General features: G+C 32.2%; 1 protein-coding gene across 1 annotated transcript; it reads right to left on the bottom strand.

Moving 5' to 3' along the window:
• Positions 1-1,322: 1,322 nt before the first annotated feature.
• ND-18 (NADH:ubiquinone oxidoreductase subunit 18) lies at positions 1,323-10,589 on the bottom strand. The gene is made up of 5 exons (XM_076448954.1): positions 10,457-10,589; positions 6,607-6,754; positions 5,271-5,446; positions 4,839-4,912; positions 1,323-1,664 (listed from the first exon to the last, which is right to left on the bottom strand). Exons 1-5 carry the CDS (start codon positions 10,525-10,527, stop codon positions 1,561-1,563), a joined length of 573 nt encoding a protein of 190 aa, XP_076305069.1. The 5' UTR covers positions 10,528-10,589; the 3' UTR covers positions 1,323-1,560.
• Positions 10,590-18,532: the final 7,943 nt, after the last annotated feature.

Raw genomic sequence — 18,532 nt, 5'->3', positions numbered from 1 at the left:
CTCCATGCAGTTTTGCAACAGAATGACAATTTCTTGATGACGAGAAACCCATTTGAAATAAAAACGTATTTCAGAACGGCTGATACAAGTGCCCGTCAACCGTAAACTCTCTCTTTGTTAACCTGAAGATGACCTAGACAGGTTGAAACGTTATTCTGTGCTTACCGACAGAAGTGTTAATACCCATACCAGACATTCTGAGGTACAGAATGATGGTTCGTTTTCATTGGATATTCATAGATCTCGTAAACAGCCATGGAACTGTTTGAGCTACATTTTATTCAAAATTGATTCTAGATTTAATCTCGAACTTCCAGACCCACATAACGTTGTACACTGATTAAGAAAAATCTTTGTGCAATATGTTGGCACAAAGGGTATTAGAAAACCCCTTTCAAACATTCTGCATGCAGACCTGATACGTTGTGTTAAAATTTTGTTGTGTGTTAAACATATTTATAATTGTATAATCAAAGTCATTAATGTAAAGTTGTCCTTTTCTTTCTTAGAACACACTACATTGTGTGACAGTGGTAGTTAACTACACTGAATATATAATGTTATAATTCCATTAACACTTCTAGTAGAAAAGTTGTCCTTTTCATCTGTAAGCTGTGCTTTACTTGAATTCAATCATAAACAAGATGTAATAGTTCTAAAATAATGTTCAATCAGAACATTTTTTTAAAGTTCATTAACTGCAAAAGGTAAAGTTGTTCCAACATAAAAAGCTATCATGGATATAAATTTCACATTTTAAAGAATTCATATTTTATCACTTTGTTTGTTTCAGTAAAGTCACACTGGTCTTTCAACTGTGTTGTCAACCATGAGGAATCAAACTCCAGATTTTATCTGTCCCACTGAGGGGACTTTTTATTTTTATAACTTACGAGTTTTTAAGTTAAAATTATATATCCTGCAAAACCAATATCACTGTAACATGTTTTCCTTAAATTTATAATGGTTATTCTAAGATATAGAGTGCAAATTTCGTTAAAACATAAAATGTATTAAAAATAAACCAATGTTTTTATCACTGAATAATTATATTAAGTAAAATAATTTATGTTCCCTAAATAGTTTTAATAAATATATACAAACGTGAAATATGCTTATAAAATTTGTAAGAAACTGAAACTAACTAGATTGTATTATATATGATACTGCCTGTGCTGAGCTAAGTTTTAATGCTTTAGCTAAGAAATACTATACTTCATGGTAATATGTGTATGATGCAAGATGAGTTTACCTTGCACACAAGAGTTGCATTATATAATTACCTCTGGTGAACATTCAAAATCAAATCAATCACAACAGACTTCCAATATTCCTAAACCTAACTTTATTTTATCTACACACAACTGTGAAAACACTCTTTTATCACTTAATTAAATGTATTAGTTTTAGGCTTTACAGGTAAATATTTATTTCCAAGAAAGATGAAATAACATATTTTAAATTTTCCACTTTTCTCGTGCAGTAATACTTTCTCTCTAAATACCTACAAAGTGTTTAATGTCTTTAAACTCATAATAGGAAACATCCCAGAATAAACAATCATTTGGTAGAAACTCTTGTATTTCTATTCCATGCAAAATTTGCTCCATAACTCTTCTTCTTCGGTTTATGGACAGGTGGTTCTTCTACAAAATATGGCCATCCTTTTTGAAATAGAAAGTAAATAAAATTCTGAACAATTGAATTATTTCTTATTAACTGCATTAATTTAAGCAGATATAATAATTATATAATTTAAAATTAAGATATATAGTTTTTCAAGATCTCGGTAACTTGTTCTACTGTTTAAATTATCATCTAAGTTAAACAATTAGCTAGCTGTTGTCCTAAGTTTCAGCTGTTTATTTACTGCAGTCTTTAGGAAAGTCCTATGAAGAAAATTTTCTTTGAAGGTCGTGGCAGAGATGCAGTTGTTTGTTATAAGCTTACTTATGGTTTCTCAGAGTAGGACTTGAATTGCATAACTTATTTGAATGCTTTAAATAAAAGTATCCGAGTTTTGTTGATTTCTATGTTCGGATTATTGAGTTTTATCAATTAGGCAGATGTAGAAGCTTTTTCTCGTCAGTTCAATATTAATCCAAGTTATTGTATGGTCTTCAATGGCATGGAGAGCTATTGCACATATATCAATATCATGGATTCTTGTTTGCACATATATCAATATCACAGATTCTTGTATGTCTATCATACAATTCTTCACTTTTATTGATCCTTTTCTTTTTTCCAACATATTGGATTCTACATTTCCAAAAGATGTTTTCCATTCCTTTTTTTGGGTCTTTAGGTTGTGTTTGTGAGCACTAACTGTGATTGACTTCTTGCTTCTGAATATGGTTCTAGCTTTATGCTGTTTATAAATAACTCTGACATGAAGAACTATGGTATGTAATCTTTTTTACTTGTGGTGTTATCTTAGTTATTTTATTTATCACATGTTGAGGGTATCCAACATCAAGAAGTTATGATGATGTGTTCCACTTCCTTCTCTTGTAGCATATGTTTGAACAAATTTTGTTCATTCCGAAAACTAAGCAGTCTGTAACACCTGTCTTTACACTATTAGGATAGTATGGCTTGTAGTGAAGATATCTACCTGTATCTGTAGGAGCATGTACTATTAGTAACACAACCTAAAGTCAGAATCCAAACAGTGTAAATATGAGCATAACAGGCTGTTTGGTTTCCTGAATAAGATTTGTAACACTAAAAATGCTGCAGATGAGTAAGGAAAATTCATCATTACAACTTCCCTTAACAAGAAATACATGGAACACTTGATGAAGAAAATAAAGACGATAAACAGAAACAATAAGAAGTAGGTTAAACCAAGCTCTTTTCTTCAAGAGGCAAACAGAGAATGTGTTTAACTCTGATTTTCTTTGACACGAGCCAACGAGAGTGACAACATATTATCACCTGGATGAGATACAGGTTCATCAGAGCACTTTGAAATACAAATAATCAATAGGATAGACTTGAAGCATTTGAGGGAAAGTGCTTTGTTTGCTCCAGGACACAAGACATGTCTTGAACAACACTTGTAACCTTTTGACTATGATTCCAAAGCACTAGGTCATAGAGTTCTCAGAAAGGATACATAGGAAGAAAATTTCAAATACTCAGCCATAATTACCTGTATCATATACATCTCTGAAAACATAACCAGGACATACAAACAGCATAGATTCAAAACGATATTCAGAAGTCAAAACATGTGATGAAACTCAGTACACAACAAAGTACTTAAGGCTCAGCCCGGCATGGCCAGGTGGGTTAAGGCGTTCAACTCATTATCCGAGGGCCGTGGGTTCAAATCCCTGCTGCACCAAACATCCTTGCCCTTTCAGCTGTGGGGACATTATAATGTGAGGGTCAATCCCACTATTCGTTAGTAAAAGAGTAGCCCAAGAGTTGGCAGTGAGTGGTGATGACTAGCTGCCTCCCCTCTAGTCTTATACTGCTAAATTAGAGACGGCTAATGCAGATAGCCCTCGTGCAGCTTTGCAAGAAATTCAAAAACAAATAAACAAACTTAAGGACAAGTTAAGAAAAAGATAACCATTCACAACATCTCTTACGAACATGTACTCCAATGTATTCAAAAAACAAAATACCAACAAAGTGTAGACTTTAAAAGCATGATAAAAAAAATAGAAAATTATGTAAGTACTGATTTATCCATAATGTCCCATGATGTTAGAGGAAAACATTAAATAATAAATTGGATAAAGACTGAAATGATTAGATAAGAACCAAAATAAAACAAACAGATAAAATGTTTGGTTTGCTTAGAAGTTCACACAAAGCAATACAATGACTATCTGCACTAATCATTCCTAATTTAACACTGAAAGTTTAGAGGGAAGGCAGCCAGTCATCACCACCCATTTCTAACTCTTTTATTAATGTAAATTGGACTGACAATCACATTATAATGCCACTATAGATGAAAGGAAATAGTATGTTTGGTGTAATAAAGATTTGAACTCACAAAAGGTAGGTTACAAGTTCATTGCTCTATCCACCTGGCCATGTCAGGCCCAGATAAAAGGATCCTCATGATCCATCTAATTCATCAGTCAATCTAGCACAGAAGTCAGAAAAATTGGTTTATCCCTCTTGAAAATATTTAAATAAGTTTGTTGGTCCAATCCCAGATGAGTAGTTACCACACCATCCTCTCAACTAAAACTTCCTAGAATTAAGTTCCACTCACTAAAACAAGTGTTTTTTTTAGATTTACATGAAGACTGGAATAGAATTGCTACTTAAACATAGAATAAAAATTAGCTAGTAATCAGTGCCTATTAATGAAAAACAAAACAAAAAGACATATACATATATATTAGTAAGTAATTAATAAGTAAACTTAATTGATTTTATAGGATAATAGCATCTAATATTTTAAAATTACACAAGTTTTACATTTGGTATATTTTCTGTTGTCAAATACCTTAAGTCTTAATGACTGATTAGGTAATGTTAGTCTCTTACTTTATATGAGTAATCAGATAAAAGATATCTACTGTGTTAACACTCCATTACCAGAAAAGGACTCTGAGAATTATTAGTAACTTCATTAAATATACAAAGTTACAGCAGTTCATAATAACAGTAATAATATGGTTTAAATCATAATACTGTTAGTACTCATAAAGATATAACTTTTTAATTATGACAGTACACAGTGACTACTTTCATAACATAGAAATAGAATCAATTGCTTTTTATGCCAATCAAAGTAATGAGGCTATGTTAAAGAAAACAACTACCCACATCTTTATTAACTTTTACCATATAAAGTTTGAACACACCATTTTTCTCGCAAAATGCTATGGCATCTTCCTTGCACAGGAATCGTAGGTTCATATTAGATAGAGGATCCCCTCTGTAAAACATAGTTAAAAAATATTAATATATTTTGTGTTAAAAAGACGTGATATCCTAATACACTAGACAAAATAAATAACTTTAACGTTTTAACAACATTCAAGAAATATTTAAATGCACGTAAATACTTGAAATAATCAATGGAAGAATATTTGACATACAGTTTGACCTCAAATTTATAATTTCATTAATATTTTAACAAAAACTGAGCACTAAAAAATTATAATTACTTGTGGTGATTTCACCATCCATAAAAAAAAAAAACATTTCTTCTGTTCAAAAAAATATTTGAGATACCCTCTGACTAAAATTCTGATTACAGGGATAAACATTAGTTTATTAACAAGTTTACTCACGAAGAGCACCAGCCCATTAAAGGATTCTCCCATCTTTCACGGGTTTCAAATTCCATTTTCCAGTGATGGGTGTTGTTAGTTCCTGACTGCATGGCATTTTTTGCAGGAACAAATATCCGCACCCTGCGAGTTTTGATGTGTTCATCTGGCACACCAGTCAAGGAAGAGATATCCATCTTTTCAAATATCAAAATGGTAACTTTTTTTTTTTAAATATTGTACTTGAATTATAAGAGAGAAATGACTAAAACTTTCTGAAAAATTATGTTGACAGTGAAAAGTCTAATTACTAAATAAAATAGACAGACATTATAACAAATAATTTGTCTAATTAACTTCTTATCATTGTACTGAAGATGTATAGAATTTAGAAATAATGTTTGTTTTTTGGATTTTGCGCAAAGCTACTCGAGGGCTGTCTGTTCTATTTATCCCTAATTTAGCAGTGTAAGACAAGAGGGAAGGCAGCTAGTTATCACCAATTCTTGGGCTACTCTTTTACCAACAAACAGTGGGATTGACTATCACATAATAATGCTCCCATGGCTGAAAGGGCAAGCATGTTTGGTGTGACTGGGTATATAGAAATAAATCACTAGGCTTCTATTTTTTCCCAAAAATTTTATTATTATCAAAATCTAATGTTAATTAATATTTGAATGAAATGTCAAAGTGAAAATTATTTATTTATATTGGTATAAGTTGCATTTTGTGATTTATAAACTGAGAAAAGGTAATGAAAGTTTATCTTTTTTAATAGTAAAATGGAATATTAACATCTTTACCGATATCTTAGATAAAACAAGTTTGTGCTGCATGAGACGCACCTGCAAAAAATTTGTTAAAATGTAGTGGGTCTCCAATGTATACAGAAAATCTTTCTTTACAAATCTTAAAAATCAAAATCCTTTAATCACTGTTGCAGATTTAAAGAGCAACGCTCACAATCAGTATCAGAAAAACAACCACAGCAAAACAGTTCCAGTTAATATGTTTGCAGCCGTAAGTTGGAGAATACGTGGATGTTAAAGTTGGTTTCAGTTCAAATATTAAATAGTAAATAAAATTGACCTAAAACAACAGCATAAAATTTAAGAGTGACTAACTTTATTTAGATAACATTAACAAAATATCAAAATTTTGACAAAAGGAAAAGGTAGATCGAAAGAGCAACAACTTCTGTACGTAAAAGAGAATTTTTTATACATGTGCTAATCCTTCCAAAACTTAAATTATAAATGTTACAGAAAAATAAGTACACAATGCAATGATGACAATATGACAACTGCTTTCATTTGTGATAATTTACAAGGTGGATAATATTCATTGAACTTACAGGAGTATCAACAGTGATAAATTCATGTAAAGCTTCTTCGTGTTTTTTATCCTCTGGTTCAAGAACACTTCGAATATCTTTAATATCTGGATCTGAAAGTTGTTGTGCTGGCTTATCTCTACTGATTAGAGTTACAGAGAATTCTCGCCTGAAAAAAAAGAAACATGTTTTTAAACCATTTACCATATGACGAAGTAAAATTCTGCACATCCCTATTTCAAATTCCTATCTGTTTTAATTTATTATATGTCACACAAATGCCCTTATCTTTGTAAGTTATCACGATGAAATTGTTATAATCAAGACACCATAATTCTCTAATCAGTAGCATTATTACCATGATGCTGTCAATTCTGTAATTTTGTAAAAAACACTGTTGCTTACAGTAATTCTTGATGACGAGAAACCCACTTGAAATAAAAATGTGTCTCAGAACAGCTGGCATGGATATTAACACTTTTATTGATAAGGAGAGAGCAATGTTAAGGCCTTCTTCAGGTTAAGAAAGATGACCGAAGGAAGGTCAAAACATTGTTCTCTCCTTATCAATAAGTGTTAATACCCATGCCAACTGTTCTGAGATACTGTTGGTTACACATAGGTAAAACATTTTATAAGTAATATTGGGCTTACTTTGGGCTAGCAGTTAGACTATAACTACATCCAATAATAATATCTGAATTTGTCCTAATAATACCTGTTTTATTTTTGTTAAAAAAAAAACAAAATCTCAGTGCAATCAACAGAACCTATCAAAAACAGTAGGGATTTATTGGTTAGTTTTTTACGTGATTTGCCAACACATTTGTTCTTACATACATTACAATCATGAGAACTGTAAACTCTGTACTCATTCAATGACTTGCTGATTGCATATTTCACCTCACATAATGTAAGAAACAGTTACTGCTCATCCTTGACCCTGGGCATGTTAGACCTGACCCAAAGGTTTCCAATCTCTAAGTCCCTGATATAGTTTACTATATGTAGCTAGATTTATATTTTACTTTAGATTTGCACTAACATTCATGTAAAGTAGCTTCCTCAGCTACTGCAAACAAATATTCTAACCAAACCATAACATTACAAATCTTTACAAACTTTAATAAAGGCCAAGCAATATTAAATTATAAAAAAAAATAAATCTAGAATTTTTTTAAAGTTCAGATAATCAGTTTTGACTTATGACAATTTTCATATCTACCATTCTTATCCACTTCTACCACTGAAACCAGAGTTAAGAACTGGTTCCTATATGCCACCTAGATATAACTATTAATCGTGAAAACCTGAATATACACACACACATTGAAATAACAAAATTCTAGACAGTTTTAAAGTTATTATTGACTGGAAGATACTGCTATAAAACATGTGTTCAAAGTACACAGGATAGCTAAAAAGGCAACACAACGTTATTAATTTTTCTTCAAAAAACAATTGTGTCCTGTTGTTTTTGAAAAATCATCAACCCTTGTTTTAATTCATAAATAGAAGAATATTTAATATAAGAAGTGTGTTCTTTGTCCACCTACAATGTCTGATATATTAAACTATACAACAATTCAGTCAGTCTGTATTCTTTAAATATTTATTAAGCCTTCCCTTAAAGTAACTACATCCAGCAGATATGAAGACAACCCATTCCAAAGGCTAGCTGTTCTGTTAGCAAAGTAAAACAGTCTTAGCTGAAGATAACTCCTACTCTGCCAAATGTTGATACGCATCTCTTAGTCCTACTATTCCCATCCATAAGTATGAAAAAATAATAATGTATCAATTTATTATAATTAAAAACCATTTGCCATTTATTCACCCAGTTCACCAAGTAATCAAAATCTTTTGTAATGTAGCAACATTCACCTTGCAACCAACACAAAAATCTTTACTATCATCATCAGATTAAAACAATAAACACTCTTTCATTGATCTAAATAAAAAGAAGCAAAGATTCAACACTGAGCCCTGAGGTACCCTACTTGTGACGTTAATCCAATCCGACCAAATGCCATCTACAACAACCCTTTCCTTTCTTCCATCCAGCCAATTTAACCCCCTCATCTATAGATATAACTTTTTCTAACAGTATTTTATGTAGCACCTTTGCAGATTATTTCTGAAAATCCAGATACATCAAATTCATACCCTTCCCTCATCTACATATGTTGGCTACCTCTTCAAATAATGTAAAAAAGTAAGACAAAATTTTAACTCATATGAAACCATGTTGACTATCAAACATAATTTAATACTTGGCAAAGCATCCTTTATCAGACTTTTAAAAATGTTTCACTCCACTAATATTAGACTAATAAGCCTATAATTATCACAACAATGTCTATCAACTCCCAAAATAGAAGCAACATTAGCTAACCACCAATCTCCTGGCAACTGTCTAATATTTCAGTAGTTACAAAACTATTAGCTACTGACCAAGTCTTTCAGTCCTTAGCCTCCTTCGAAACCCTTGAGGAAATATCTTACCTAGAGACTTATTATTTAAACTTAATTTTTTTTAACAAGCCCATAAGTAATGTGATATTCTTGTTTAGATTTATCAACTGTTCAAAATGATAAATATTACTTAAATTTTCATTAATAAAACTTGAAGATAAAGTACAGGGTGTTCAGAAAGTCACTGTGCAGTTTTGTATAACAGCATTCATTCAGTCTATTTCAAGCCAGCAACTGATAGCTGTGTTTAGAAACAAAATAAGAAGGATCCAGGCCTGTATTGGTGTTAACGGGGGTCACTTTCAACATTGTTTATAATTGTCATTCATATTTACCTCCTGTATTCTATATTTAAACATGTCTGTTAATAAATATATAAGTGCACAGTGACTTTCCGAACACCCTGTAGAATTTAGTATCCTAGCCATCTCATAATCATTATAGATTAAGGCCCTCCTTTATTATTCTTTAAAGACCCTACTCACATCGTACAACTTTCCTTACCCTTAATATATTAACTTCATTTTCAGTGTTAACTTTTACACTTTCATTCAACCTTTCTCAATAACCTTAACATCCTGTTTGAACAACTATTCTGATATTCTATACATCTGTGTATAAACAATATAATTTTTTTAAAGATATTACTATGCACAGACCTGTGCCCCAATTCTATATGACAATATTCTGAATCCCAAGTTGGTGTCTTGAAAAATTAGAATAGAAAACCATAAACAATATCATACCAAAATACCAAACAATTACTGCACCAATGGACCTGAGCCCTGAATATTTTAAGTACCTAACAGTGACTTTGTTATTTTTCTTTAATCACATCTCTTTTATTCTTTGTAAGCCAATCTGATATATTATTTGATATCACCAATTTGTAACCATTGTTCAATATCAGACTTGTAATTAATTCACATTAAAACTAAAAGTTTATTAGTTGAATCCATCAAAGACAGAACCAATATAGTTCTTCATCTATTAAACATTACAGTGCATAACTATTTTGATATTTTAAACGTCGATTAAGAGAATAATAAATTATTCTAGTAAAATAAAAGTTGTCTTATCTAATGTTACCAATTCTTAGGTCAAGTATGGTGTCCTAACCTATAAAAGCATGTATGCTAATACTGAAAACGTATATCACAAGATATAATATAATATAATAAACTAATATAATATAATTGTTAAAAGATAATATTTTTTAAAAAATCACAATAGTTACAAGTTCCATTGTCAATTATCGATGGCGAATCGTAGCGAACGAGCCTAAATAAGATACAATACGAATATCAATATATATAATAAGTAAGTTATACAAGTCTTAGTCAAGATACCTAACGTTTCTACATTTTGCGTAAAATCTTTTCTTAGTAGAATTTACCTAAATGTGCGATTACTATTTCTAAGCAATCTTGGCAAATTTCGGCCAAAACCACTAAAAAGAGAAGCCATCTTTAATATTTTTGCCCTCTATCCAGTTTCTATTTTAAATATAAATATTTGGAGTTTATTAATTTGAACACATATGCAAATATTTCATAAAAGTTTGAAATGGAATTTTTGGCCTCATCATGTTTGAAAAATAAAAATGCTTCCTTTTGTCAAAAAATTATCGAGTTAAGGTGATGATATGCTCTGTTAGTAGTAGTAAAGCTAATATAATTTTAATTTGTATTTATAAAGAAGGTGCTTATTTCTATCCAAATTACAACTTAAATCTTACTTGGAATACTCTAAACAGTTTAGTTTCCTTACCTAAGGATGGATGCTGGCAAGTTAAAAAAGGTTCATAAGATTGTTTTTGTTCTGTTTGTCTGTTGTTGTTTGTTTTTGTCGAATTTCACAAAAAACAACTCATGGGATATCTGCGCTAGCTGTCACTACTTTTGAAGTGATCTCCTAAAAAGAAGGCAGCTAGTTAACACCACCGAATGGCCAATTTGGGTTACTATTTGCCGACAAATAGTGAGACTAGCCGTCACAACTATAAGATTGAGCACATTATATGAAAGGATTCGATTACGTGACCAGCAAATTGGGAGTAGAGTAACATAATAAACTAGTTCTTAGGAGGAATACTCGGATGATGCTGAGGATGAAATGTGTATTTCACAGTGATTGGTTAACTTCTTTTGACTTACTTTCTCCTGAGAAAAAAAGGGTAAGAGTTGAATTTGAAGCTTAGGAAATTATAAGATGATCTATAGTATGAAGCGAGAGGACACAAATTTTAATATCTCAAAAAAACAGACTTACTTTGGTTATGAAATTTTTGTTTTACTGATATGAAAATTGGTTAAAAGAGTAAGTTGCAGTTAGCAGTACTGAAAACCAGCAATTGTAACATGCAGAAATGTGTTCAGGTATGTAAGTACGCGTTAAATAGTATCTATGAAGGCACATGTGGCATTTCGTGGTTTGCTACAGTCCACGTTCAGCATGTTATTATTGTCTGTTATAATGAATTAATGAATAAATATGCTGCTTCTTGTCCAAAAAGTAGGCTTCACTCAGTTGTAAAGTTATATTCCAAGTGGTTGCACTTTCCGAATATTCTTTTCTAATTACGAACAATCAATTGTCAGCTTTCCGTTGTTACTTTTATTGGCATAGCAAGCAAGGTGGAAGCAGTTGAAATTAGTTGTAAAGCTAGAGATACTTCTGTTGCACCGAATGTGAAGCAGATACAAGGCTTCTAGAGCATCTGAGGTAATTTATCATCATAGAGATACATACGACATATTTTAAGTAAAATAACCACTATATACGCTTCCCTAGAGCACCACGGATATAGTCACTGCTAGGGTACAGTTTGTTTTGGAATTTCGCACAAAGCTACTGATGCCTGTTCACTCTCGTGGACAGATGAACGCATCTCACACAATTCCTTCAGATACAGGTCGGTCAAACTAGACAATAAAAGAAGTCCAAAACTGATTTTAATATGCTCGAGATTGCCTGTACACGTTTTTCCATTATGTTACTTAGTTTGTGTAATGCACGTATTAGTTTTGAGTGTTTGATGCAACTTACACTGAGAGGGCTACAATAAAATAAATGCCTGATCTGTGCCGATGACATATTGGTACTTTGCAACACATGTCAGCCTACTTTGTGAGGATACTTTAAAATTTTCTTTTTGACTACGTGTTTTACGAGCTGAAGACTTTGATATAAAGGATAAAAGAGTAGAATATTACCCACCCCCACTCCAGGGGCACAACGGTATGTTTGTGAGTTTCGTTGTCAGTGGAGGGCAAAATACAGATAGCCCATTGTGTAACTTTGGGCTTAATTACAAAACAAAAGCGCTGGCAAATTCGGTTTCAACATAGTGATGCCTAAAAACGAAGCTGCTTGCCATTTGGAAGTTGTGAAGATGTAACTTTACCAGATAAATATAATCAGAAATTTGGTATAGAGCAGAATTTCTGAGGCAAACAAATGGATATCTTCGGAAATGGCCAATACCGAAAGTGTCTCTTTCAGGAAGAAGTAACTGTGAATGTGGTCTCGCATGCCAAATCACTATCAAGTTATCCATGTTATCAGCTTATGAAAAATAAATAAATAAATCGGCGCAGAAGAGATTTTCAGGAATCAAAGCGGACTCATAACGCTAAAATTGTGTCTAATACCTGTAGTAATCAGGACACAGATAGCCCTTTGTGTAGCTTGCAACAAAACAAACAAATTAAAGTATTTTAATTTTAGATTTAGTATGTTTATTTTTATTCCCAAGTACTCTAAAGTTTAACATGTCAAACTGTTTAATTTCCGATTCAAAAACCTACTTTAGATTTTATTTAACATAAAGGTGGAAAACATTGCAATTAATTTTTTACGTTTGCATCGGTTGCAAATAATAACCTCTATAAAGGTTAAATCATTACCCTCCAACACTCACCGTTCCTGACCAAGATGGATTTCAGAACTTTGTTTTTTAAAATTTGACAAATTACCAAAAGATACATTTCACACGTTTTGTTACTGTTCGTAATTTGTTCATATGAAAATATAAGATAGAAGACATTCCTCTGTAAATTAACTTTCTTCAGTATTTCTTCAATACAGTTTTCGTTGTTAAATTGATAAATAAACTTGCGTGTATGTTTGAATATAATGACTATTAAAAACAACAACAAATTTTTATTACAGAGAATCAATTATCATGCTATACGATGAAGCAAGACATTCCATACTTATGTGAGTTTTAAGGTTTGTTTACAAATAGAATGATTTTGTATAAATTGAGTCTCGAGATAATGGTTTCAACCAATAGGAGAATAACAGCGTTGCAGATTCAACGTTGTACTCCTTCCCATCCTTGTTTGCTTAACGGTGATCTTGAGAGATTGTATATATACATATAAAACACGAAACCATTTGTTATCCGTGGATAGTATAGAGAACAGATCGCTCATTGTGTGGCTTTGTGATTAACAATAAACAAACAATCGAAGTTGTTTTACTTCAATATTTTCGTGAAAGAACAGTATACTTTTGTAACTTCATCATTATTGAGAAACACAAAATAAAAATTAGCATAAAAATTGCTCTTAAAAGTTCGATATTTAAATTCTATTCCATGTCAAAGTGTAAGGCAAATGTTAAAAAATAAGTCAGTTGTATTGAAGATTAAACACACGAGAGGGCAGTAGTAATTATGTCAAAATTACTGACATTAGAGGGCGTTGAAAAAAAAAAAGAACCTACTGATATTGACGAACAAAGTCAAACGTAGTAATAAATAAAGATTAGCGAACCCTATACCATAGGTATATTTTTCTCTAAAAATTAATTTTTATAATCCAGCATGAGCTAAATGTGCCTGAAACTAGTCTCCCAAATACACAAATAATGAAGACCGCCATATATTTTACGCTTTCTTTTCGATGTCACACACGAAGCTGATGTGATTAGCTGCTTTCTCATGGGAAATAGGGAGATATTTCTCAACAGAATTAAGTCATCGAAAGTCCCATAACTCCGTGCGCTTTATATTAAAATATCATAGTGATTACTCATGTTGGGGATCCCCTATTACACGTGTTTATCAATATTATACACATGTGTATACCATCAAAAGTTAGTGATTACGTCAGCTACATAATGACTGACCTGCAAATTTCCTTGGGTCTTTTTCCTTTTTTTTATGAACTTCTGGAGTCCAGAAATGTGTATTAATTGGGTTATATGTATGTAAACTTCACAGGATGTTTAATTAAGCTGATGATTAGCTGAGTATAATACTTTAGGAAGCATCATATAATGCAGTATAGAGAAATTACATCAATTCAGTAAAACAGATCATGTTATTTGTGCTTGTTATGTATCATAATCCATAAAATTTTACAAAGTGTATAAATTGTCAATTATTTTGTTTTGACATAAAATGTCTAATACGATCTGCATGAGTCACGAATTAGATAATTAGAATTCGCCTGTTAATGGCTTATTATACCACTGACGTAACACACACACACACACACACACACACGTTGAAGGAGCTTTGTTTAATTCAAGTTTTCTTGTAGTAAACATAACAGAAAATTGAATGATAACGAACCTGTAAAAGTTTTATTTTTAACTAATTTTTGTTTAAATATTATATAATATTCTAAGAAAGACATAACAGACATTAAATACATATATATTCTATCCAAACATGTTTCATTTTATGATAAATACATGCACAGATAATTTCGAGGGAACAATACATCACATTTATTTCCAAGTTTGCTAGTGCTAATAACTATACTTTAAAGAGACAATCAAATATTAACGTAAAACTTTTTAGTTTTGTTAAACTATGGCCCAACATGGTTATGGCATCACTGTCAAAACTATTTATTTTTGTTGTTAAAACACAAAAAACTAGAAGTTATCCAGTTGTTTTCTGTTGTTAAAACGTAAGAAATTAGTAAAGCTGAGTCCCATAAAAACCCTGATTCGTCTTTTCCACTTAAATATATTAAATTAACTACATTATTTCTGTCAAAAAGCCCAATCTTTTCACTCTAAAGCTTAACCACAAAGTTCCAAATACGTTTGCGATGTCCTGGTGGATTAGTTCTCTTCGTTTCTTAGACGTTTATAGAATTCGCTACAAGCTTATGGTGGTACCACTTGTTGATGATAAGAAACCTACTTGATATAAAAATGTATCTCGGAACGGCTGGTATGGGTATTAACACTTTTATTGATAAGGATAGAACAACGTCTCGACCTTCCTAGGCCATCTTCAGGCTAAGAAAGAGAGAGTTTGAATGTGACTGTTGCAGGACACATGTCTTAGGGACGAGAGTATAAACGGGTACCGTATTGTAGGAGGCGTTGCAGGTAGATATTATTAATTAGTATAGGTATAAAGGTGTTCCTTTAAATTGGTTTAATTTTGGTTTTAGTTGCTGTATAAGTAGGGCTTCTTTGATTTTGCGTTAGTTTATAGTTGTTTCCCTACTTAATATCTAAGTGTTTTCCATGGTTATGTTTTGTTTATTTGATTTGCAGTGTTCAAAAATATGTAAAGGTTTTTATTCGTGTTCTTTGAATCTAATTCCCATTTTTCGGCCTGTTTCTCCAATATAGAAGTAGTGGCAGTTGTTGCATTATATTTTATAAATTATGTTGGTGTTGTGTTTGTCAGTGTAGTTTTTTACACAGCATGGACTTTGTTTTGTACCAGGTTTTTGAATAAATTTTGCGTTTATTGAAATTTTGTGTTTTATTACTGCTTCTCGTCTCCACAGTGCTTAACAAAAGAACACAGATTTTCATTTTATTATTCTATGCTATATGATAGATTATTTCAGAAGCTGCTTTGAATACCAGGTTTGTGCCCCTTACATAAACACATGTAAATTTTGGTAGTATGTTTAGTATATTGCTTATTATGTAACACCGAATATGTGGTTCGAAAACAGTTGTATCACAAAGATATAAAAATACTTCTTCTAAAACACGATCAAACCAAAACTCAAATGATTGCTCATTTATAAACAACAAAACAAGAACGAAGAGAGAGAGAAAAGATATATTGGTTTTTATTATTTTTTATAATATTTTATAATTTTATAAAATATTAATATTTTATAATATATAAATATATATAATATTTATATATAATTTTTTATAATATTTATATATAATTTTTATAATATTTATATATAATTTTTTATAATATTTATAAAGAATTACGAAATTAAAAATAACTTTGATGTTTTGAATACATTTTAAGAAATTGATACTCTTTCGATGAATTGGAATTAGTTTATTTTGTTACAACGCCCTCTGATGGTTGTGTATTAAAGGAAGTAATAATTATCTAGACCTTTATTTTACAGGTATTTTATGTTTTTGGCTCGGTAACACAACACACGATACCTTTCAAACACTTCCAGTACAAAGACGCTTTAAGCCGAATGATTTGACCAAAAATGACAAAACGAGTGATCTGTCTAGTAAGAGACACCAGAAAAAGCTTTTAAAACCTGATTTGACACATCAACACTGCCGTCTGAGAAACAGCATATTCGTTCCCCACTTACCTTTCCCTTCGGCCCAGCATAGCCAGATGGTTAAGGCCCTCGACTCGTTATCCGAGGGACGCGAGCTCAAATCCCAGTTGCACCAAACATGCTCGCCCTTTCAGCCTCGGAGGCGTTATAATGTGACGATCAATCCCATTATTCGTTGGTAAAAGAGTAGCCCAAGAGTTGGCGCCGGTGGTGATGACTAGCTGCCTTCTCTCTGGTCTTACACTGCTAAATTAGGGACGGCTAGCGCAGATAGCCCTCGTGTAGCTTTGCGAGAAATTCGAAACAAACCTTTCTCTTTGTTATGCCCAGCGCTATGTGCACTTCCCTCCCCTTAAATTTAATAATCATTTCACCCACTCGCACACGTTACTCTTTGAATTGTGTTTATACCATTTGGCATTTTAAAACAATTCTTCCATGAAATTCAACAAAATATGTTTCTAATTCTAGTGTCCTAAGACCAAATATAATAAACAATTTTGTAATAAACAATAATTAGAACGTTCTTTAGAAGGAAAACACTCCAATTTTTGGAGAGAAACTGAAAAACAGCTTGCAACTAAAAGTACAATAATCGGTAATTTTAAGTTAGCACAGATTAGTTATTTTTAGTATTTCGATAACGTTTGAACATACTGCCTTACATTTATTGTGTGTGTGTTTCGCAAAGCCACATCGGGTTATCTGATGGGTCCACCGAGGGGAATCGAATCCTTGGTTTTAGCATTGTGAATCCGTAGACTTACCGCTGTATCAGAGGAGGGGGGGGGAACAAATTGATTGTGATACTTTGTATATTCAACTAATACTGTTACGATCCATTTATATAAAATAAAAGGCTATTCAGATATACGTGGCAATTTAACTTAATCCATGCATTCATTCATTGACGTATGTGCCCTTTCCACTGGCTCAGCGGTAAGTCTATTGACTTATAACACTAACAATCGGGTTTCTTACTCGTGGTAGGCACATCACAGTTAGTCTATTATATAGCTTTGAGCTTAACTCCAAAGAAATAGAAAAAAAAAATTGACATCTGATTATCTGTGTAAATTGTAGAAAATACATTTCGTATACATGCTTGTTTTGTTTTTGAATTTCGCGCAAAGCTACACTAGGATTATCTGCGCTAGCCGTCCCTAATTTTGCAGTATAAAACTTGAGGAAAGGCAGCTAGTCATCAACACTCACCGCCAACTCTTGGGCTACTCTTTTACCAGCGAATAGTGGGATTGACCGTAACATTATAACGCCCCTACGGCTGAAAGGGCGAGTATGTCTGGTATTACGGGGATTCGAACCCACGACCCTCAGATTAGGAGTCGAATGCCTTAACCACCTGGCCATGCCAAGCCTTTTACGGTGTGAACTGGAATAATTAAAGTAGATATTTTCATACTTTTAACATCATGCTATTTATTTATTTCAACATCATTTATTATAAACTATTACTTTCTTGTGTTAACGTGATTATTAATTATAAGAAAATAAAAGAACCAGCAAGCTAATCCCTGAGCGAGTCAGCGGGGAAAGTTTACATTAATAATTACCTGCGATGGTTCTATTGTTTTGAACTGCTTACAGTTTACACATTAGTTCCTATTCCCTGAATCCACGAAAGATATCCCCTTTCTTCCATCACGTACATATTTTTATCAAAGCGCCACACATAAGTGAATTATTTTCATAACATTTCGTTATACTTAAAATGTTGACAACCACTAGGCATAAATTTTTCTGGACCAATCGCGACGCGAGTCTTATTGATTGCTCTAGAACCCACACATAACAAACATAACAACAATAAAAAAATGGGGCCGGCATGGCCAAGCGTGTTAAGGCGTACGACTCCTGATCTGAGGGTCGCGGGTTCGCATCCCCGTCGCGCTAAACATGCTCGCCCTTTCAGCCGT

The sequence above is a fragment of the Tachypleus tridentatus genome, chromosome 8 (assembly GCF_004210375.1).
Source record: "Tachypleus tridentatus isolate NWPU-2018 chromosome 8, ASM421037v1, whole genome shotgun sequence".
Classification (NCBI taxonomy): domain Eukaryota; kingdom Metazoa; phylum Arthropoda; class Merostomata; order Xiphosura; family Limulidae; genus Tachypleus; species Tachypleus tridentatus.
This window is presented reverse-complemented; position numbering and strand designations above follow the sequence as displayed.